Here is a 24,097-nt window from a genome sequence, read left to right on the forward strand (position 1 = left end):
CTTTTGGGTAGGTACTTCAAGTTTGACGAGGGTTGGACTTTTTGTCAGAGGAATACCTTTTGCCACCTTTGTGAAAATTTGGCTAAGTTATAAATCTCCAAGTAATTGCAGTTTACACATTCTCAGTAAAGATTTCGTTTAGCAGTTAAATTATCTGAAGATTCAGTCTGCACTTAACATGCTGCATCCCTTCACAACTCCTGCATGCCAACCTGATTCCACATGCACCATCCTCATAAACAAATGAGTATGCACCATCCCAGGGCTGCAAAGACTCAGCAGGAATTGCTCAGCAATTGTCCAACCAGTAGAGCACACTCTCCTGCAGAACCTGGAACTTAACCTAGGAGTCTTCAGTTTCTACATTCCTTTGCTATCAACAAACCCACTGGTAAATTGTGTGTCTCCTTCCCTTCTAGTGGCTGGTCCATATAGAGGATAACAGCCTACTGCTTTTACTGTGTACTTTCATTAGATCAAGTAGTAGAAGTCTGTGCTGTGGATCTAAAGGCACAACCCTGCTGATGATCCAGTTATGGTCCATATGGCAGAACAGGCTTCCCTATGATGAAATGTCTGATTTTTCAGTTTTGCCTTTTTTAAAAGAAAACAAAAATGAGAAGAATACATAAAAATGTTAAAAGAATGTTAATATTGCAAAGTCAAGCACTTGAAAGTTAGGAAATGCCAGACTTAAGGTAGCCTGTGCCACTTCAATTTGACATGTCTCCCCTTCCCCTTGTGTGTATACATTATGACACAGTCTTGAATTACATGATCTCATACTGTTTTTCCCACATGATCTTTGCCTTAATGCATAGGGTGGATATTGCTCTGTGAATGACAGGTCTCTGTAGACCTGGGCGGCCTCTGTAGACAGAGCATCCCCACATAGCCAGGCATTGCCCCGCCCACACTCCACCCCCGGACCTCACTTCAGCAGTGCCGCTAGGCTCCAAGGGCTGGGGCCAGGCCGCCTGCCTTCCCAGGACTAGGGAGGCTACAGGAGTGCCGTGTGTGCTCTCCCTCCTGGCGCTCTGGGGCTAGGGGGAGGGGCGGACCGTAGATGTACCAATAGCATCTTTCAGGTTTCTGTGAAGATGTTACTTTAAAAACCTCTCCATTTTGTGGTTGGCTCTTTGATTTTGAATCCAAGGACAAAGCTCTCTGGTAGTCATTCAATGTACTGAATCTACTATGCTAATAGTGTTATCAGCTTCATTTAAGAAAAGGAAGATATCATAGCATAGGCTAAATGAGCAATTTAAGTTCACCAACAGGAAAAACTCTAATAATGGAAATGGAACTCTACCCAAGTTGTAAAAATAATTAGTTGTTGTGAAGAAAAAAATAACAGAGTATGAAATCATCACATTTTGTAACTTTATATTTTAAACCACACTTCAACATCTGTTCTAAGCCTGTTTGTAGGTATTAGGCATTGTTCAGAACCCTGACTTCTTCATAATTTTGATTGGAAATGATTGATTCCCAAGATAAAATTAGTCTTTTGTTTGAATCAAGAAATGTTCAGCCTCCATTTCTCTGTATATTAAAATTGCTTGAGAAATAATCTTCATTCTCTGAATATTCACTAAGCTGTTATATTTCATCTTTCTAAAACTGAAGGGTTTTCCAAATGCTAATGCTAACAGATGCCTTTCTGCTGTGGCAGGACTCTTTCCAGATGGTTCTGTTTTTATATTCTTGAGGCCTACAAAGCCAGGGGCTTGCAGCTCTCCAAGTTAGCAAAAGTCATTCTGTGGCAGCTTCCCGGAAAATATTAAGCAACGTCTTAATGGGGACACTGTTAAGGCAACTACCCAGAGTTGGATGAAGGCCTTTGCATGCATTTGGAGGTACTGTAAAGCAGCTGCTCTGGCTTCATCAGAGGCCAGATTTAGTAAAAGGATACGATAGGCAGCCCTTGGCTAGTTTGCCCTTTTGAATCCCTGACTCCTCTCTGTTGTTTCTTACACTCATTTGTTGTGACTTATTTTATATTGCATCTTAAATTTCAGGGACATAGAAGGTGTCTTGCTGTGTGATCGTACAGCAGCCAACACAAATGGGGCTTCACTCTTGATAGGAACTTTTGGGAACAACTGCAATACAAATAAAATAAAATAATAATTATAATTAATATAATTTCTCCAAATAGGGATAAAATGGATATAGATAGTCATGCTGGTGTTATACTACATAGGTCTCACTCAAACAGCTTTTTGGGGCATACTTTCAGCCTGATCAGAAATAGCAAGGCCTGGAGATCGTGCGAGTAAAACCTGCACCTCTTTTTGCTATGATTATATGCTTTGGTCATCATGAAAAGACAGAACTGTCTGTACTTTTATTTCAACAGGCCATTCTCATAGATTCCAAGCTAAGAAGGGATCACTGGAAAATCTAGTGTGACCTCCTGAATAGCATGGGTCATAGAAGATCCCTGAAATAATGAAACTGTGCCATGTTCCTCCCATAATCTGTAGTGTTTTTCATCATTTCTGTGTAATACTGTAATACTTTTTAATACATTGAGATCAAGAAAATTAAAATTAACTAATCAAATTCTCTTAAATCTCCCAAAAAGCTGGAGGGCAGTTATAGGAGGTGATTCAGGTTAGTTCCGAACCAGTTTGCTCATCCCAAATCCTGAGATAATAAATTTGTATCTATTACCTTTTTCAGAATTTTTTCCCATCATGTTTACTTTTTTTATTAAGAGGTCTAATTACTCTTGAATATCTTCATATGGATCGCTGTATTATCCTAGCAATCTTCCCGCACTACATTTCTCCCTTTGCCTTCATTTTCTTCATTCCATAATCCATATATTCAGCAATTATTGTATCATTTTCCCTCTGTTTGACCACATTGAGACCAAGTTGTCATAATAAAGGTTAATGAAGTAATTAATTTTATACAAGATACTGGACATGTAGACTATTTCTGCATTAATGCATTAATGACGAGCAACATTTTAAGCTCTTTTTGTGTTTGTATGTTAATTGTGAGCAATTATCACATAGGACCCAATTAATACTCAGGTTTCTTCTATCTGGAAAAATGTGTGGGAGTACAAGGACCAGGTTTAGAGGTCCTTAGATCACCCTGGGGATCGTAACACTTTTTGTATTTAATAACTTCATAAATGTGCACTTTGATTTAAAGGTGCTTGAGGCAGTATTAAAAATGGGTTTTAAGATACTGTACTGTAGCTGGAAGACTTCCACTTTCTACTAATCAGCAGCAGTAGCTAATTGACAATGAACAATCCCTGATATCTCATTAAGGATATTTTAGTATTATTGGGAAGATGAAGGGGTTCATTTCAATGCAGTATTTTCAGTCCTCATGAAGCATGTAATTCAGGCAGCTTGGATTTTGTTTATTTTTAGTGTAAGACTAACTCTCAGTTATGTTGTCAGAAGAATACATTCATGTTAATTAATTCTGTATTTTCATCCCATCCTGTAACAAAACATAGCTTTGCCTGTGGAAAAGTATAATGGCAATATAATTAGAATTTCTTCTAAGAAAAACATTATAATAGACACCCTGCCATGCTTGTGTTATTTTAATTGGCTGTTTAGCTCTAGGGATGTTCATAATTTATCATAAAACTTTAATGTTAATAAAATCAGCTGGAATGAAGCTCTACTTAATCTCGTTGATTACACCATAAGGAATAAGATTTTAATTTGAACATTTACTTTTCTTTCACTAATGATGAAAGAAAGGTGAGTTAGGTTGACAAGGAGATCATACTGTTCAGTTCTTCAACTGAGTAAAGGCTGGATGCAGTGTGAGTGTAAAAAATTTAAATCCGAGATAAGATTAAATCTGCCCTATTATGCGGACCACTGGTGCATGTCCTGTTGATGGGTAAGTATAACATAAAACTGTTCTTGCTAAACTGATTTTCTTCAACTCATGTAGTAGTGTTCTGACCTATGGGATGTTTCTGGTCTCTCTAGTTAAAGCTAATTCTCCACTGTTAAGAAGTCTCCATGTAGGTGAAAGAGTTCATTTCTCACATTCGAACCATGTATATATGACTCCCATGGTTTGCAAGATCCTGCTAAAAATAAACAAACAAATAAATAAATAAAATGAGGTGATTAGGAGGCAGGAATATTTAATCATCAAAGCCTGAGTAACATGGAAGTAAACAATATGTTGTTTGCATAGCATCCATTCTCCCTTAAACCAGTAGTAAAACCAGAACTTTTACAGCATATATTAAGATATGTTTAGGATGAAGGCTCATCAAATTAACAATAGATTATAGCTCTAAATCAAACAGTTCATCTAATTGTCTTATTATCAGTGGGTATTTAGAATCCTGTTTTAAAACTGTGAAATTCTCTTTTTATTAGTTTCTTTTTTACTTCTCTGAAAAAAATTATTAATGTTAAACTTGGTAGGCGTGATGCTCAGCTGCACCCAGCCCATGCTGAGTACCTTGCAGTGGACCACTATTAAATTACCTGCCCATAGAGGAAGTTTCTATTTAATCCTCATTAGTTTTAAATGGCTTCTGCCCTGAAGCAGTGAGGGTTTATGTCTCTTCTAATGTTTTTTGAATGTTCATATTATCCGTATAAATGATTAATCCTTTTTAGAATCCTGCAAAGCTCTGAGCCTCAATAATATTTGTGCCCTCAAGTTCCAGAGATTAGCTATGTTTTATATAATAAAGTATTTCCTTTTCTGCGTTCTAAATTTACTGACTTTTAAATGTCATTTAATGCTCTTTTTTCTTGTATTCTGACTGGGTAAATAGGTATGTCTGATTTATCTATCTGTATCATTCATTATTTTGTGTATATGGTTCCTATCTAAATTGAACAGTTCCAATGAGAATTCGTGGGAAATTTTCTGTCAATGTTTTTTCAATGGAATATACAGTTTCTGCAAAATAGACATTTTCCTTAGGAAATGCACATTTTCCCCTAATTTTCCATTAGGAAAATTGAAACAAAATGTTGTGATTTGGATCAGCATGGTTCATTTCAGGTCAGTTCAACATGAATCCACCAGAGCTGCTACAATGCCTTCTGGGAGCTGTAGTTTGGATGCCTTCTGCCCCTATTCTACGCTATGATTCGGTCTCCCAGGCTGGACTCAATATCTCATGATGTACCAGAGTCTCCCCTTTGGTTGAACCAGTGTGGTACATCAGGGGAGATGTAGTCTTGGGTGATAGAGGAGAATGGGATAATAAGATAACAGAACAGCTCAGAGAGACTCAGTTCAGTATTGAACTGAGCCTACATAAAACATTTCAATTTGATTTGACAAATTGAAACAAAAAAATTCAGTTTGAAAATATTGAAACAATTTCTTTTGACTAAAAGGGTATCAAATCAAAATTTTTCAGAGCTTTCCATTCCATGAAAACTTTTGGTCTTTCAGCCCACTTTTTGATGAAAACAAATTTTAAAGGTTAGATTTTCCCATGAGATGGAAATTCCAATTTTCAACCAGCTGTAGTCCCAGTCTTTTTGATCTCTCTTTTTAGAGAAATCTTTCCATGTCACTAATCATTTTCTTTACTTGTCTCTTAATTTTCTCTATGTTTGCTATGTTACCAGAACTGACCAGAACCCAGCTCTGAAGGCAGCAGCGCAGAAGCTAGGGTAATAATACTCTACCATGCCACCCTTACTTCTGCTCTGCTTCTGGTGGGGCACTGCCTTCAGAGGTGGGCACTCGGACAACAGCCTCCGCTCTCCAGCCACCCAGCTCTGAAGTGAGGGTGGCAATACCACAACCCCCTAAAATAACCTTGTGACCCCCCATGCAACTCCATTTTGGTTCAGGCCCCCCATTTTGAGAAACACTGGTCTCCCCAGTGAAATCTGTATAGTATTGGGTAAAAGCACACAAAAGACCAGATTTCATTGGGGGGGCACCAGATTTCATGGTCCCTCGTGTGTTTTTCACAGCCGTGAATTTGGTAGGGCCCTACTCATAATTCTTGGATGTGTGGCTTCTGCTTTGTTGACTCACTGATTTTCAGATTCCTTTAGCGTCTCCTCTTTTCATACTTTGATTTTTCATACTTCAGACTTTGTTACCTAAAAACAGTAAATCAAGGGTATTGCCCCAAGTTCTTTTGTGGTGAAGATTGATGCAAAGAAATCATCTAATCCTCTAAAATGCCCTAAAGGTTTCAATGACAGACTTTTATAATCCAAGTGAATGTGATTTAAAAGGGATGCTGTCAGCTTGAATCCTTATCAGTTTTAAAATATAAATTAAAAGTATTCTCAGGGAGCACACCTATCCCTTAGTTCTTCCCCCAATTGTTGGTCTTTTACAATTTAATCTGTTCACATGCTTTTCTCTCCATTGCTGGGTGAAAGAACTACCCAACCGGGGTAATTGATTACTATACAGGGGAAAAGGTCAAACTGACTTTACATAAAGTGCTGTGAAATGCACAAAATAAAGTAAAAATATATCAAAAAAACATTTTGTTTCAAATATCTTTGCTATAAGTGGTTTAGGCATTACTTGAAACAGATAAGTAAAAGATTTCAGACAATGTGATTTTTTTTAACTGATTGTATCTTTCTAAAATCAGAATTCATAGTGCTGCTCATCAGAAGAAGCTATAGATACTCCACTTATATATAATTTAAGTAATATTCCCTAGAGTTCAGTGATAGTGTAGAGATTCTTTATGTCTTTTAGTTGGTTATGCAACCTTATATTTAATTTTTTCCACATAATTAGACCATTCTATCAAGACTTTCTTTAAGGGGAGGAGGGGGGAAACAGGTTTGTCAAAGTGTATTTGTGTAACTATATGCTAAAAGCTTTTTAGCTTAAAAAAACATACAGCTGATGAGCAGTAAAGGAGAGTTAAACTGCATGATCCTATGTGCCTCAAAAGAAATCAAATTTTGGGTGTATTTTAATTTATGGTTTGTATGGAAATACTAATAGATGTAGAGGGATTTTGCAGCCAATTCCATTTTTCCCAGAATAATTATTTTAGAAGCAAATTGTCTTTTTCCAGTGCTTTAGTTATTTTTATTAATCTGATTGCCATTATGAGTTATGAAAAATTTCAGATATGAAAATATTTTACATTTTTAAAAGGTTCATTTATGCATATAACTGAGGGGGAAAGTTTCCATAGAAATGATCAGACAAAGAGAGGCAAAGGCAAAGTGCTGACTTAGCTTTTCCTTTTTGTCAAGCTATTGGTAGTTTACTATTGGCTAGTGGTTATGGATTTAGTGAGAGGATGTGCTTTCATGCTTGGGAAGAGCGCATATCTTTCTTCAAAGGATACACATTGGATAATTTTATGAGGACCAATGAACATCACTGTATAGTTTTAGGCCTGGTGATATATGGATGGAGTTGTGGAATCTCCATCTCTAGAGATATTTAAGAGTAGGTTAGATAAATGTCTATCAGGGATGGTCTAGACTGTATTTGGTCCTGCCATGAGGGCAGAGGACTGGACACGATGACCTCTCGAGGTCCCTTCCAGTCCTAGAGTCTATGAATCTATGATATTCACAAAAAATGTTATAGTGCCAAGCTCGTTGGTTAATTGAAAATGAAGGTGTGTAATTAGCTTTGATAGCTTAAGCAAGACAATATGACTATTTCTGTTGAGCTCCTATAGTTTTTGCCAAATTCTGGAAAGTATAAAGAGTAAAAAAAAAAAAAAAACCCACAACCCTGCATACCTCTAACTTGGCTTGTTTCTGAGTGAAAAGAAAGGACAAATGGAATGGTATAAGTAGAATCTTTTTCCAGTTGTTGCTTGGTTTGCTCAGAAAAAAATGTGTATTTTGTTATATGTCCGCCTCTACAATACTTACTCCTTTTCCCAGAAATAGACTGTATCAAGAACCTGACTGTTAAGTGTACTGTACCTCATGTATACACCTCCCATTGTCCAGAATATCCTAGATTTGGTGACCTCCCAAGCAGGCTTCAAGAGCTATGTTTCATAAGCTTTTTGGAGAGGACTTTATGGTATGCTTCCCCCATGGTGAACGGGAAAAAGAAGGGTGTTTTTGTAGATGGTTGGCTGGTTAAATTACTGTACCAATTGATTAACACTGTTGGAATTTTACTGTATTACTGATGATATGGTAGAGTGCCTAGAGCTTTGGATAGGCATCTTTTTATTATTTAACTCTAAATAAATAAATAAATAAATACATTTGATACTTAATAGCCTTAACAGATTTCTTGACTATATATAGTTGACTATGTAAGGTTTTCAAAAACTTGTATGGCTTCTGGAAGCTATTATGATGCCATTTATACTCATTTCATTTCTTTTATTAGTATCAAGAGGAATTATACAGACAATCCCCAGCAGCACTAAGCACAAAAGTGGCATGAAAAGATAAAATTTTCAGTTTCATGGTGTCCTTTTATCATCAGTTATAATTCCTGAGCAGACCTTAATACACCACCAAACAAGTACTAACTAAGCAAATTTGTGTTTGAATAATTAATTGCATTGACATATAATACATCAGACCATTTCCTTTATACTATAGTGATTATTATTTGGTGAATATTAGATGCAATTAATTGCTTTCATTTAGATCCTTATCTTTTTTTCTTCTTTTAAGGTAGGTGTGCCAACTAATTGTGCAGAGAAGGATTATTAATAGTCCAGCTCAATTCAGGGCTGGTTCGTGGTCCTGGAATCCAGTGATGATTTCATGTTCCAATGTATGAATCAGTAATACTGGAAGCTGCCTATACATAGTACCACTGTAGCATGCACAGGCAAAACTCCCAATGATTTAAATGGAGGACTGGGCATGTAAAATAAAGTTTTAGAAAGGCTTTTTGTGTGGACTGATCATTATAATTTTTTCCCCATTATTGTAAATTCTAGGGGTTGGTGTTTCCCTGTACCATATAATAAATGTTCTCTCCCAGTTATATAAAGATTTCCCATTAGGGCATATGATGCAGAAAGAATGGTTTGTCTTTATTGCCAAACATATTTTAAAAAAAGGAAAGAAATTATTTGTTGGTGCTGTTTGTTTATATTATGGTAACACCTAGGAATCACAGTCAAGGATTGTGCAATGCTCTGTAATGTGACCATACAGTGAACAAAATACCCTCTAGATGTACTGGAGCATTTTAATCTTCTGATCAAGCTAGTAATACTTTTACATTAAAAAATGAAGCATCTATACAGTACAGTTGGTGGTTTTGTTCTGGGGCTTGCAGTGGAAGCTCAGATATTAGGATCATTGCAATGAGCTAATGTATAAGCTGTGCATGTCTTGAAGAATATCTGAACCATAAAATGGGATATATTGTTACCCAAATTGGAATGTTATTCACATAACACTGAAATATTAAGTTTCAAATATATACCCAATACTGGAAATGTGAAATCAGATTTCATCCTATTAATTGACATTTGAACATATTTAAAGGACTCTAGTCTAGGATCAGATAAAAATTTCATTAACCTCTTCCAATTGTTTCGATGATATCTTCAAAAATAATTTCACAATGGTTGCAGAGGCCATTTATTAATGTTCTTAAGTGTTAAATTTAAAAATGACAAGCTAATTTATATTTTCCCTTTCTGTGTCTAATCCAGTCTTGAATGCAGCCCTCACTGACAGTCCTATAAATCCAACTCCCAACAGAGCCTATCAACAGTCTTGTAAGTTTCAGTTTACTGCCTGTACATGACAGTAGAAATACATAGGGCCAAAACACAGTCTGAGCATCAGTTATATTCTTGGCTTATTAACTTGAGTAGGGCTGGTCTTAAGGTTTATTTAAGACCTTAAAAATTGATAGCGTGGGGACACAAAGGAGCATATGGGTCTGCAGTAGAAGTAAGGTCATCATAAAGAAATGTGTTAGATTTTGAGTACACGTTTTGATTGTGTATCATAAAGTAAGTGAAAAAGTACAGGATGAGCAAGAGAGCTCTCCCGAAGAAACACCACTCCTAGCTTCAGCAACCATGACGTTGTGACAAGAACTTAGGTGAACCTCTCCACTAGATCCTGTATGCACAAAGCATCCCCAAGGGGTTAGTTTTGCCTTTACCCACAAGTCAGATAAGTATTCTGACCTAGAGACATAAGAAATAATATTATAATTTGCCTATATTCTAACTGCAACCAGTTCCTCACGGGAATTTGGTAGAAAGAGCAACAGTAACTCCCAGTTTTTAATCTGCAGCATATACCCCAAAAGTAAGCTTGTAAAAATATTAAATGCATAGTTTGCATAAAGCTATTGACTTATTCAGTGTAATGTTTATCAAGCAGCTTTATGTTACATGCAGATTCAACTTAAACTTTTCCCCTTTATATATTGTCACTTTAACGGCTTTTTAATGCACTGTATATTGAACTAGATTGCCTTCACAGGAAAGGCATTTACTAATTTACAAAAAGAAACTTTTTGATATTTACAGAAATTAACTCTTTCCAATTCCTTTCTTGATGTGACTTTTTGCCTTTATTACATATTTGCTGATTTCTTTGGTATGTGTTTAGGTGAAGCATCTGCATAAAGAAGTTTACATATAGTACCACAGAGTCAATATTTTTTGTGCACTCTTCTAGAATTGTGTTTCCAACGCTATAGGGAGGCACTGTTTTGTTTGTTTTTAATGACCAGAAAAGAGGAAATGCAATGTCAAAAAACCTATTATCTTAATGGAGTAACAATATTTTTTCAGAGCTTATTGGAGCCTTTGATTGACATTGGTTAGTCTCAAAATGAGCTGAGGTGATGTCAGTGTAAGGTCTTGAACAATATTAGAAAAGAAATCAAAAGATAATGTACCTATTGAGTTTAAATCAAACTCACAAAAGCAAGGAAATTCAAAGAGTTAAATTAATTATTTAAAGTGCAGTTCTACTTTGAAACCTGATCCTGTAAAACTGTTATTGCAGAGTTTTGTTGTATTTCACATATACCCAGTTTACAAATCTTTATTTGTAAGCAAGGGTCAGAAATTTGTCACCCTTACTCATAATTCTTGGTGAGTAGTCCCAATGACAATGAAACTACTCTTTGAATAATGTGTCCCACAATGATGATTTTCTCCACTTTTGAGCCCTCCATGCTTAACAAGGGGTAAAACAATCAAGCTCTGTTCATCCTGGCCATAACTTCATAAAGATTCTGCAGTTGTAAGTTATCTAACAATTCTGTTGAAGATGTGTAATACAGAATAGAATCCAGCTGTTTCTCCATAGCTGCATTGACTTCGCGGTATATATTTTTGCCGCTAGAGTAAGAAAATATGTTTCACAATACCCAGAGGGGGCAGATCTGCTGTGTAAGAGAATACCATTTTTGCAGTCACTTTTACCATGACCACAACTACACTACAATATATATTGTTTCTGGGTATATCGACATAACAGTATGTACATGGTACAAAAACCCCATGATCAGTAATGCTTACAATAATTTAAATAGTAAACTCAATTCACGCTTCAGTTTGGTTGGCAAGACACCCCACAACATTTTAGTTCATAATGCTTATAAGCTATACAAAAATATAACACTAATAGTAAAGCCATTGTTTTTACAGGTGTAAAATCAATTTTGCACTATGGATCAGACTATGGGAAGAAGCTATATATAGTGATAACATAAAGAGCCACAATTTTCTCAGTTCAGAAGATTGCTGTGACTAGAGGGGCTCTGAGGGCATTATACACTTTCAGTGTAAATTGGTTTTTTAAAGAGCTTGTTTTCTACCACATATGATCAGATCACTACAAGCCCAGCTCTGTATTCCTTGTGTATTCAAAATTCCCTTTGAAATCACTGGGAGCTTTGGATGCTCAGAAATGCAGGATGAGACCCAATCTTTAACTATCTGGGGAAAGGGGAGGATAGGACTGAAAAAGTACCCAGTTGTTCTATGAGAAGCTTGTTGTTCCATAAGGCAGATAAAATGCTGGTGTTATAATAATATTATGATTCATAATTTTTTTTAAAAGTAGGGTTGTGGTGAGGATTAAGTTTCATTCCTGGATTTTTAACCGAAGGAAATAGTTTTATAAACAATATTCAGAGAAAAATGATGTTAATTTAAAAAGCTCCATTTGCATTCAGTCTTTTAATACAAACAAGTCTTGTAAAAATAATAATGGGGGATGGTTTGGGCATTTGCATTATATTTAATAAGGACTTTCATTTGTTATTACATCAGTAAATCACAAAGATTACAATGAGTTTAAAGATTTGCAATGCAAATTACCTTATGCTTACGTATTGACTATTGAAGCATACAAGGAAACATTGTCTTCACTGTTATTCAGCTCACCATGTTTTTTTCTACTGCTTGTAGTTCAGAGTTCCTTAGAGCACTATTAGATTACTCACATCTCTTGCCAACTTCTAGTTTCAGCCAGCTCGAAGAGATGCATTCAGAAATTCTTGCCAACTATATTGCTAGTTGTGCTGTAAGAATCATTCAAAAGGCAGCAATCTTTAGTAAAAAAAATTACTAAATTATTAAAAATTAGTAGAGTTCTATGAAAAATTAACACATTGGGCTTGCTCCTACAGAATTCAGTAGGATTCTCCCTACTCACTGACTTGAGTGGGATCAGTGGGATCCCACTGACTTGAGTGGGATCTGGACACACTGGGCCCAAACCTCAGATGGTATCATTTATCATAGCTCATTTACTTCATGTCACGAATCAGTGTCAATTAGGATCAATGGAGAATCTGATCCATTGTATACTAAGATGCCAGTGTTTTAATGAATCATAGAAATGTGGGGCAGGAAGGGACCTCAAGAAGTCATCTATTCCTTTCTGCCATGCTGAGGTAGGACCAAGTATCTCTAGACCATCCCTGACCAGTGTTTGTCTAACCTGTTGTTAAAACCTCCAGTGACCAGGGATTCCACAACCTCCCTAGATAATCTGTGTCAGTGCTTAAATATTCTTTTTCCTAATATCTAACCTAAATCTTCCTTGCTGCAAACTAAGCCGATAACTTCTTGTCCTACCCTTGGTGGACATGTAGAACAGTTGATCACCATCATCTTTATAATAACTTTTTACAGATTTGAAGACTGTTATTATGTCGCCCCTCAGTTTATTCTTCTCTAGACCAGTGGTTCTCAAACTAGGGCCGCCGCTTGTTCAGAGAAAGCCCCTGGCAGGCCAGGCTGGTTTGTTTACCTGCCGTGTCTGCAGGTTCGGCTGATCGCGGCTCCCACTGGCCTAGAGCAGTGAACCGCGGGCAGTGGGAGCAGTGATCAGCCAAACCTGCAGACACAGCAGGTAAACAAACTGGCCTGGCCCGCCAGGGGCTTTTCCTGAACAAGCAGCGGCCCTAGTTTGAGAACCACTGCTCTAGACTAAACATGCCCAATTCTTTCAACCTTTCCTCATAGGTCATGTTTTATAAACTTCTTATCATTTTTGTTGCTCTCCTCTGGACTCTCTCCAGTTTGTCCACATCTTTCTTAAAGTGTGGTGCCCAAAACTGGACACAGCTAAGGCCTCATCAGTGCCAAATAGAGGGGTACAAATTACCTCCCATGTCTTATATACAACAATTCTGTTAATGCATCCCAGAATGACATTTGACTTGTTTGGAACTGCATCACACTGTTGACTAATATTCAATTTGTGATCCATTATTGCCCCCAAATCCTTTTCAGGAGTATTGCTACCTAGTCAGTTATTCCCCATTTTGTCACCATGCATTTGATTTTTCCTTCCTAAGTGCAATGCTTTGCATGTGTCTTTATTGAAATTCATCTTATTGATTTCAGACCAGTTCTCCGATTTACTAAGATAATGATGCATTCTAATCCTGTTCTCCAAAGGACATGAGAGTTTGCTGCAATGCACTAATGACTTATACAGAGCTATCAATGCATAGCCCCAGGACCCAGGTGGTGCCTCTCCTCACCCCCACCACATGGACTTGGGAGAAATTGCAGCGTGGAACCAGTCAAAGGCTCCAGCCAGTAGAAGCAGGAGCAGCCAAAGCAGAATGTCTTTTGGATACTCAGAGAACTTTCTGTAGTTTTGATTGTATTTCCTCTGCCCTGTGCTGATTGGCTGTTTGTTCCATCCCTTCTGCACTGCAGTTCTCTCCCCCTCCCCTTTCCTTACAGTCTCTTCACCTCAGTTTCACTTCACACAAGTCCCTTTTACCCCCTTTTCACCTGCCATGTCTCCTCACTCCTTCATACAGTCCCTTTCCTTTATATTAACTTATCCCCTCTTAAGTTAAAGAAGTCTGGGCTGGATGAATGGACGGTAAGGTGGATAGAAAACTGGCTAGATGGTCGGGCTCAACGGGTAGTGATCAATGGTTCCATGTCTAGATGGCAGCTGGTATCAAGTGGAGTGCCCCAAGGGTCGGTGCTGGGGCCGGTTTTGTTCAATATCTTCATTAACGATCTGGAGGATGGTGTGGACTGCACCCTTAGCAAGTTTGCAGATGACACTAAACTGGGAGGAGTGGTTGATACGCTGGAGGGTAGGGATAGGATACAGAGGGACCTAGACAAATTAGAGGATTGGGCCAAAAGAAATATGATGAGGTTCAACAAGGACAAGTGCAGAGTCCTGCACTTAGGACGGAAGAATCCCATGCACTGCTACAGACTAGGGACCGAATGGCTGGGTAGCAGTTCTGCAGAAAAGGACCTAGGGGTTACGGTGGACGAAAAGCTGAATATGAGTCAACAGTGTGCCCTTGTTGCCAAGAAGGCTAATGGCATTTTGGGTTGTATAAGTAGGGGCATTTCCAGCAGATCAAGGGATGTGATCATCCCCCTCTACTCAGCACTGGTGAGGCCTCATTTGGAGTACTGTGTCCAGTTTTGGGCCCCACACTACAAGAAGGATGTGGATAAATTGGAGAGAGTCCAGCGGAGGGCAACAAAAATGATTAGGGGGCTGGAGCACATGACTTATGAGGAGAGGCTGAGGGAACTGGGATTGTTTAGTCTGCAGAAGAGAAGAATGAGGGGGGATTTGATAGCTGCTTTCAACTACCTGAAAGGGGGTTCCAAAGAGGATGGATCTAGACTGTTCTCAGTGGTAGAAGATGACAGAACAAGGAGTAATGGTCTCAAGTTGCAGAGGGGGTGGTTTAGGTTGGATATTAGGAAAAACTTTTTCACTAGTAGGGTGGTGAAGAACTGGAATGGGTTACCTAGGGAGGTAGTGGAATCTCCTTCCTTAGAGGTTTTTAAGGTCAGGCTTGACAAAGCCCTGGCTGGGATGATTTAGTTGGGTTTGGTCCTGCTTTGAGCAGGGGGTTGGACTAGATGACCTCCTGAGGTCCCTTCCAACCCTGAGATTCTATGATTCTATGATTCTAAGTGTACCCACCCAAATAATAATAATGGAAGTAACATGTTTGCTGCCTTCACATTGTTCACTCTGCTTGTGTGTTCTACCTCTCTCCCCATCCTGCATTTGTCTTGTCTGTTTAGACTGTAAGCTCTTCATTTACTACTCTGCATTTCTACAGTGCCTAACACAATGGCTGCACACTCTTGGCCAGCCCTTAGGCACTACCATAATAAACATTTTACATATTGTCAGTAATTTCAGGATTCTGAGCTTTTCAAGAATGCATGGAAGGATACAGAAAGGGTTGCTATACTAATTATAGCTGCCAGGGCTAGAAGTAGGTTTTGTAGTAGGTCCTTTACCACTACCATCACCTCCCACTTTTCACAAAAAAGTATTTTTCTCCACAAATTTATCAGGATAACAATGAAGAATGCGACTGAAAATTTAAGGAAAAATGTAAGGATGATTGTACCATCTAAGGGTATGTCTACACTGCAACTGAAACCCTGTGGCTGGCCCATGCCAGCTGACTCGGGCTTGTCAGGCTTGAGCTAAGGAGCTGTTTAATTGTGTTGTAGATGTATGGGCTCAGGCTGGAGCCCAGGTTCTAGGACCCTGCAAAGTGGATCTCAAATACAGAGGTGACTAACAATAATTGTTTTATTTACACAAGCAAACTCATTTACAGAAGAAGAAATAGCAATATGTTGAAATGATGCATGAAATTAATAACATCTTTTCTAAATATTATGATTTGTATTTTCTGCTGTAGGATTTTTTGCTAATAGGCCTATTACATTTTTGCCCTCTTGGTTCTTAGCATAATAGGTTAACATTATCTATGAGTAGCAAAATATTTAAGGAGGGTCCCCATTCTAGAGAGGTTGGTAATAAAGTGAATTAGTTAAACATTTTGAAGCTGGGATATTGTTTGTTCTGTTATCAGATGCAGGGGCGGCTCCAGGCCCCAGCATGCCAAGCGCGTGCTTGGGGCGGCATGCCGCAGGGGGGCGCTCTGCCGGTCGCCAGGAGGGCGGCAGGCAGGGCTCTGGTGGACCTCCTGCAGGCATGCCTGCGGGAGGTCCACCGGAGCCGCGGCACTGGTGACCGGCAGAGCACCCCCCGCAGCATGCCGCCGTGCTTCGGGCGGCGAAATATCTGGACCCGCCCCTGATCAGATGTCATCTTTGCAGATCTGTGCAGTGTATAGAAGACAGACTTCAATACGAACCTCAAAATCTAATTAGTGCCTCAGTTCACCAACAAGGCTCTGAACAGCATTTCCTATCTAATGAACACATTCCCCTTTTCTATATAAGGTAATTACAGACCAGGCTGTTTCCCATTAATCAAAGAAAGAAAACAGCCTGCTTTTTCTTTTCTGTTATATTATTGAGAACATCCTTCCAATTAAAGTCAGTGTTTGTTATCTCATCAAAGGATGGTGTGACTTAAATGTATTTTAATAAGGGTTAATAATACTTTACTCTTCTTTATTGCTTCCCATTTAAGAGAGTACTTAATGCATTTTACAAACAGTAATGAACATTCAGAACAGTTTATGAGGAGGGGAAACTGAGGCACAGAAAGAGTGAATGACTTGCCCAAGAGTGCATGAGTAGCATAGGCAGGTATATGACCAAGATTTTCTAACTCCTGGCCCTGTGCTTTAACCACTAGTTACAATTATAATTCATTACAATTAGTAATCTGACAGAAGTAGGATGTTCTTTCCTCAGAAATCAAGAGTGCATTACAGTAAACGAGACTAGCATGACAGGTATAGTTTGATTGGGCAGGCTGCTGTTTGCATCACTGCCAGAGCTTTGTATCCCAGTGATTATAATGCAGTCACTTAATCATATTCTGTGGAACAAAAACTAACAAATTTGTTAAATGAGGTTAATTTGCTTAATCAGTGTTGAGAAGCTCTATCCATTTGGTTGTTGCAATAGGAATTAGCAGCTACTTGGAGCTTCTCAGGTGTACCTTGATGTAAATTCAAGTTTCTGTTTAAAAAAAAAAAAAAAGCTTCTGTCACTCAGCCTCTGTAATAACTGCAATAAGGATCTGTACAAATGATGGTTTATATATTGATAGAGGCTTATGAGAGGAATTGAATGTTTTGCAAAATTCAACTTGTACTTCATCTGTTTTGACATTCTACTAAAAACTGCTGACATGATTTACTACTCTGTGCATGAACTTAAAAATGATATCCGGTTTTCCAGGTAGAATAAGTAAAGATAAGCACAAGATGTCAATTTATTTATGAGAAGTTATTTGCCCATTGTAGGCACTACTTGAATTTAAATAGATAATAAATAAAATATACATGATTAATATTCAATATTTGACTTTAAAACTGTGATGTGAAAAGTAAATCACAATAAGTTAACAGGTGTTCATTGGCTTGCATTTTTTAACATTTTTCCTTCCTAACTGCATTTATGTTCTTCCCCCTCCAGATGCAGCAATTGTTCCATGAAAATTATGAACACAACCGGAAGGGTTACATCCAAGATCTTCACAACAGTAAAATACACACAGCTATAACACTTCATCCAAATAAAAGGCCAGCCTACCAATACAGACTCCACAATTACATACTGAGCCGCAAAATTTCAGAACTACGCTATCGCACCATCCAGCTCCATAGAGAAAGTGCCCTAATGAGCAAGCTCAGTAACAGTGAAATAAATAAGGAAGATCAGCAGCTGGGAATGATGCCATCTTTCAATCGCTTCCAGCCCCGTGAAAGGAATGAAGTAATTGAATGGGAATTCCTGACAGGGAAGCTTCTTTACTCTGTGGCTGAGAATCAACCACCCAGACAAAGCATTAATAGCATTCTGCGGGCAGCATTGGATGACACAGTGATGCAAGTAATGGAAATGATAAATGAGAACTCTAAATCTAGAGGAAGGCTTATTGATTTCAAGGAAATACAATATGGCTACCGTAGGGTTGATCCTATGCATGGAGTGGAGTACATCCTGGATTTACTGCTTTTGTACAAAAGACACAAAGGAAGAAAACTTACAGTTCCAGTGAGACGTCATGCTTACCTTCAGCAATTGTTTAGCAAGCCTTTTTTCAAAGAGGCAGAGGAACTGGATGTAAGAAGCCTTGTGGAGAATATTAATAGTGATACTCAGTCTTTCTCTTTTCTTTCAAATTCTTTAAAGATTTTTTCATCATTTCAGGGCACCAAAGAAATAGGAGGACATAGTGACAAGAAAATACATATTCTTGTCCCTCTCACAGGAAGATACGACATTTTCTTAAGATTTATGGAGAATTTTGAAAAGACTTGTGTTATTCCCAGGCAGAACGTAAAGCTGGCAGTAATTCTGTTCAGCTCTGATTCTGGCCAAGATTCCAGCAAACACAGAGAGTTAATTAAAGAATATCATAATAAGTATCCGAAGGCAGATATGACCCTAATTCCTATGACAGGGGAGTTTTCCAGAGGTTTAGGTCTTGAAATGGCCTCATCTCAATTTGACAATGACACTTTGCTGCTATTCTGTGATGTTGACCTGATATTCACACCAGACTTTCTTCAACGATGTAGAGATAATACTATTCAAGGGCAGCAGGTTTATTATCCCATCATCTTTAGTCAATATGATCCAAAAGTAATATATGGAGGCAACCCTCCCGGTGACAGTAACTTTGTTTTCACAAAGAAAACTGGATTTTGGCGAGACTATGGATTTGGAATCACTTGTATTTACAAAAGTGATCTACTGAGTGCTGGTGGATTTGATACCTCAATTCAAGGCTGGGGACTTGAGGATGTAGACCTCTTTACTAAAGTAATAACTTCTGGGCTGAAGGCTTTTAGAAGTCAAGAAGTAGGAGTTGTACATGTCTTTCATCCGGTTCAGTGTGACCCCAATTTAGACCCTAAACAATATAAAATGTGCTTGGGGTCCAAAGCAAGTACATTTGCATCTACCATGCAGCTGGCTGAACTCTGGCTAGAAAAACATTTAGGTGTCAGGTACAATCGAACTCTCTCCTGACATTCCAGCTCATTCTGCCTTTTTGGGGGAGTTTACCTCATTGTTGTTCTTTTTATTTTATTGTCATATTCTTAAACTCCTCTTTGTCTTCCAAAGGGTGTATGTTGACCTCAAAAAAGATGAGACTGCTGTACACTAATATTTCCAATTCCTACTGAACTGGTTAGATGTGTTACTTTCCTATGCCCTTTATTCAAAATTGACTGAACTCATGGCAATCAAATGATCCCATGGAGCACATCCATCATGAGAGACTACATCAAAGGAATGTTCTCTTTGGGCTTTAGGATGCAATATCAGTCTTTGTTGTGTTTGTCAAACAATGTGATACAAATATTTACTGGTGAAGGTACCACAAAAGTGCTTTATGCTTCCTCTGGGGAAGGAACTCTGTAACATAAACTTGAGTTTTATAATTTATACAAGGACTTATATATATAAACACTACTTTTCGTCATCTTAAGAATTTTTAAAGTAAATGAATAACTATGATTGTACCTTTATTTTTTAAAAAAAGAAAAACTGAGGAGTGTCTTTCCAAATGCAACTGGTACTGGTTACCAAGGTCCTTAAAAGTCTTATTGTAATAATGACCTCCTCATTACTGTCTGCTCTGTGCGAATGAACTTTATTTTCTCAAGGGAACATGATTTAATCAAATACTCATGTACATTTTAGAAGCTTTGTGAAACAATGTCCTTCATTTGCTGGCAAGAAGAAACTATGACAGAACATGATTATTTATAATAAAGTATAGACAAACAGTATTCTTTTTCAAAACATGGAATAAGTTGCTGTGTCTCTTTTTAAAATGTCTCTAATATATAAATGATTTTCTTTTACATTCCTTTCATAAAGCTGCACTTGATACGAAGGGTGACAAAAGGTTAATTAAAATTGCCTTTTTTACATTTATGCATTAATATTGGTATTCAGAAACCAACTACTGTAAAATTTCAAAAATTGTAAAAAATAATAATTATTTAAATATGAAAATTTACTACTGCTGGTTAAAGTTCCTTGCCAATATATTTATGCTAGTGGAGGTTATAGGACTGTGTTAAGATTTATCTTTCTGGACAGCCTGAAGTTGTCATATTATGGATCTGTGGAGTATTGAAAATGAAACCAACATAAGAAAAAATAAATATAAAGTCAATTTTTATACTTAGGTTTTTTGTATAGGGAAAATATGTAATCATTTTAAACATTGTTCATGTTTTCTCTTCAGATGGTGTTTTCTTGCTCAAATTTTCTTTATCTTTCTTTTTGACACACATTTAGAATATTTTACTCAGAGTCTTGGGTAACAACTTGCAAAGCATACGCAAGAAACCATCAGATTTTAGCCAAGCTTGAGTTAATATGTTGGATGTATGTTATAACTAATGCAGTTGACTTCAAACTGTATTGCAAGAAGAGCTGGGCAAATGATGCAAATAAAAATCCCTCAAGTATTTGTTCATATGTTTATGCAAACTTGTTTTGAATATGTTCAGCCACTTTGTATTCTCTTTCCATGTGACTGATATTTATTGTACAGACATACAGGAAAATTTTCTAGAGGCCTGAAGACCTGTTGGCTACCCAAGACTACTGCAACAGGGACAGATTAAGTACAGATCCCACAGATCCCTCCTGGTTGGCAGAAGACTCAATAGAATTCAAATCTAGAAATTAATCCGTGCAAGGAGAAGGCATCACCAGTGGAGAAGAGTGGGGACACAGGATTTGGGCCCAGAATTGGCCGCAGTTGCCCTCTAATGTCTCTTGTGTTTCAATTTAACGTACTATCATGGTAAACACTAGGAGGCATGATCTTTGTGCCAGCCCAGAATTTATAGTACAGTAGTATGTTTAATTCAAAGTTCAAACACAAGAAGTAGCAATAGGCAAAGGGCAGCCCAGGCACTGACACAGGTGAGTTTTTATTAAAAAAATCACAACATGAAGTGATGGCAGTGGTACTTCCAGCCCCCTTTATTTCAAGTGAGAGAAGACTATTGCCATCGCCCTTCATCTTTGTGAAGAAGGAGGTGGTGCTGGGTGGAGGTGGGTAGATAGAGCCCAGACCGCCTTGGAAGGACTCTTCTCTCCTTTTCCTGCAGGCCAGTCCATTGCTGCTGACACAAATGTTTGGGGAAAGTAAATTTCATAGTTACATGTGAAAATATTTATGGAACCCAACATTTAAATTTGCATAACTATTTATACCTAAAGCGCTTGCAGTTTTGCTCAATTAGGGAACCAAGAACAGGCAACATGATTAATCTGACCAAACACAACTAACCAAGACAGCTCAAATAGCAAATATCAGAAAATGAATACTCATAAATGTCTGTGATCTGGCCATAGCCCTGGAAGAGCTTTTGATCTGCTTGTGTATATTCCAATTCTAATTACACTGGATAGCATATTGACCATGAAGTATTTGCTCAGCTCAAATTAAAAATAGAGACCAAAACATTCATTTGAGTGGCAATGCTGTACAGAGGGCTTGCTGGTTTGAGTCCTAAGTGATATGTCAGTACTTACTATTACAGATATTTATTTACTACATGACTTCTTCATTTGTTTACATGATGAATTACTTTGTCACAAACCTGATTATAAATGTTCATTATAAAATACTGCATTGTTTTTGGAATAACTGTCCTGAGATCACAAGAACTTGCATTAGTTTGTTTAACGTATAATGCACCTTTTAATAAGATCATAATAAAAAAAATACCGAGACAAAAACATTAGAGTGATGTTATGGATGTGTAGGTAAGGGCAGGAGTGTCCACTGTTTGTTTCCTCTTTTCCCATTTTAACTGTAAAATGAAATCTCTAGTATGTGTGTACACTATCCCTTTGCATGCGTGTAGTCAATGGATGAACAATAAAATAGACTGTAGTCTCACAGTCTCTTGGAGATGGAAATAGGAGAGTTACTTTCATTTTCTGATTACTGACAAATGGGTTGTGCCTATTGGTACTTCTACCTTTGGGACACTGCTCTGCTCAGAAAAATCAGAAAATTAAAAAGAAGTAACATATTTGTTTCTCTCCCAATGCAATGTGCTTTTCACAGCAGCTAAGTTAATACATTTAAATCTTCTAGATAAAGGATCCCTCTGGGGCAACTTCACTGTCCCCTAGACTGCACAGAATACACTTGAGGAGCAACAGGACATGGTGGGAAATGTCTATGCTTCACGGATCAGTCCAGCAGAGTGTGAGAGACATTTTTAATAATGACCTTAATGAGCCCATGTGCAGGTGAGAATTACAGTGCTCCAGCTAAAATATTGAAGCAGAGCTGCCAATGGCTGTAATGATTTTAATATGTTATGTGACTGCACTACAAATCTTTGCTATTTAGATAGAACATTTCTGTACAGCATGTTATGAGCATTTTTCCACAATGAAGTAACTGGGTCATTTTAACCTTTTGGGTTTTCTTCAAAAATAATAAAAGTGATTAGTTAACATACGGATTAGTCACATGGAGAATTTCACTTTAGATGACAAAGATATCTTTAAGATATGGCAAGAAGGCAGCTGCAGTCTGTTGCTTTTGCTTTCCTGCATCAGTTGAAATGATTAAAAAAACATGGCTGAGAATTAGTGAAATGTCTATGTCTGAGCTCTGTTTATAAAAGGAAAAAACAAATATCCCTAAAGCTTCCCAAAGTTAACAAAACAAACAAGGAAACAAAAGAGGTTGTATGAGAAATATATGCAAGTTTAGTTTTAGTAGTGGTATTAGTTAGGATGCTGAAATCAATATTTACTACTAGTGAATAACAGAAAAAAGCTTCTTTTACTTTAAGTAAAACCAAAAGTTAAATAACAATCGATTCGTATTCTTTTATTCCTTCCTAATTTTCTGCTTTTTTTTTTTCATTTTACTCCATCTGCATTTATTCACTTGACTAATGATCTAGGTTTCCATGCTTCACCCTCGCTTTCCCACTTCATTTTTTCTTTGGTTCTTCCCTTTTCAGTAGATGTTGCCACAGCATTTGAACGTTTTTGAAACAGTGTGATATTTCCAGTATGGTTTTATGATGTCACTGCTATATAAAAATACTGAGCTAGATCACTTTGCTGAATAAGTTTCCAGCTCTGTTACAGTTTCCATTTGCTTGTCACTTTAGTTTAAAAGTATCCTGCATGTTCTTACTTCATCCCTTCCTCTCGTCTCCTTCAGCTTGGAATCCCACCAAGATGAGAAGTCCTTAAACCTAGGAAAATGAATAATGTTTAAGGGGTTCCTTGGTTCCCATTTTGGCAGTACAATGGCACAGCTGGAATTCGAGAACTGGAGTTATCATTTCTAAGTCTAAATGTAGAAGTCTATATACTAAGGTGTGTGAACTAGATGATAAATGAGGATATTGATAATATAGGCATCATGGAAAGTTGGTGGAATGAGGATAATCAATGGGATGCAGTAATACCAGGCACAAAATAGATAGGAATGACCGAGTAGATTGTGCTGGGTGGGGGAGTGTCACTATATGTGAAAGAAAGTATATAGTCAAATAAAGTAAAAATTTTAAATGACTCAAACTGTACCATAGAACCTCTATTGATAGAAATTTCATACTTGAACAATAAAAGTATAACAGTAAAAATATACTACTGACCACCTGACCAGAATGGTGACAGTTACTCTGAAATGCTCAGGGACATTAGAGAGGCTACAAAGGCAGAAAACATAAAAATAACGAGGGATTTCAT

At 37.5% G+C, this 24,097-nt stretch overlaps 1 protein-coding gene across 4 annotated transcripts in view; it reads left to right on the plus strand.

Annotated features, from left to right (window-relative positions):
* CHSY3 (chondroitin sulfate synthase 3) overlaps window positions 1-20,159 on the plus strand; it is a 245,392-nt gene extending 225,233 nt beyond the window's left edge. For all 4 annotated transcript variants that reach the window (XM_045020339.1, XM_045020340.1, XM_045020338.1 and 1 more), the window contains exon 3: window positions 17,804-20,159. In XM_045020339.1, the coding sequence (XP_044876274.1) occupies window positions 17,804-19,366 (1,563 nt within the window). In that variant the 3' untranslated portion in view covers window positions 19,367-20,159. The remainder of the gene's footprint in view (window positions 1-17,803) is intronic.
* Window positions 20,160-24,097: the final 3,938 nt, after the last annotated feature.

Source organism: Mauremys mutica, chromosome 6 (genome assembly GCF_020497125.1).
Source record: "Mauremys mutica isolate MM-2020 ecotype Southern chromosome 6, ASM2049712v1, whole genome shotgun sequence".
Lineage (NCBI taxonomy): Eukaryota > Metazoa > Chordata > Testudines > Geoemydidae > Mauremys > Mauremys mutica.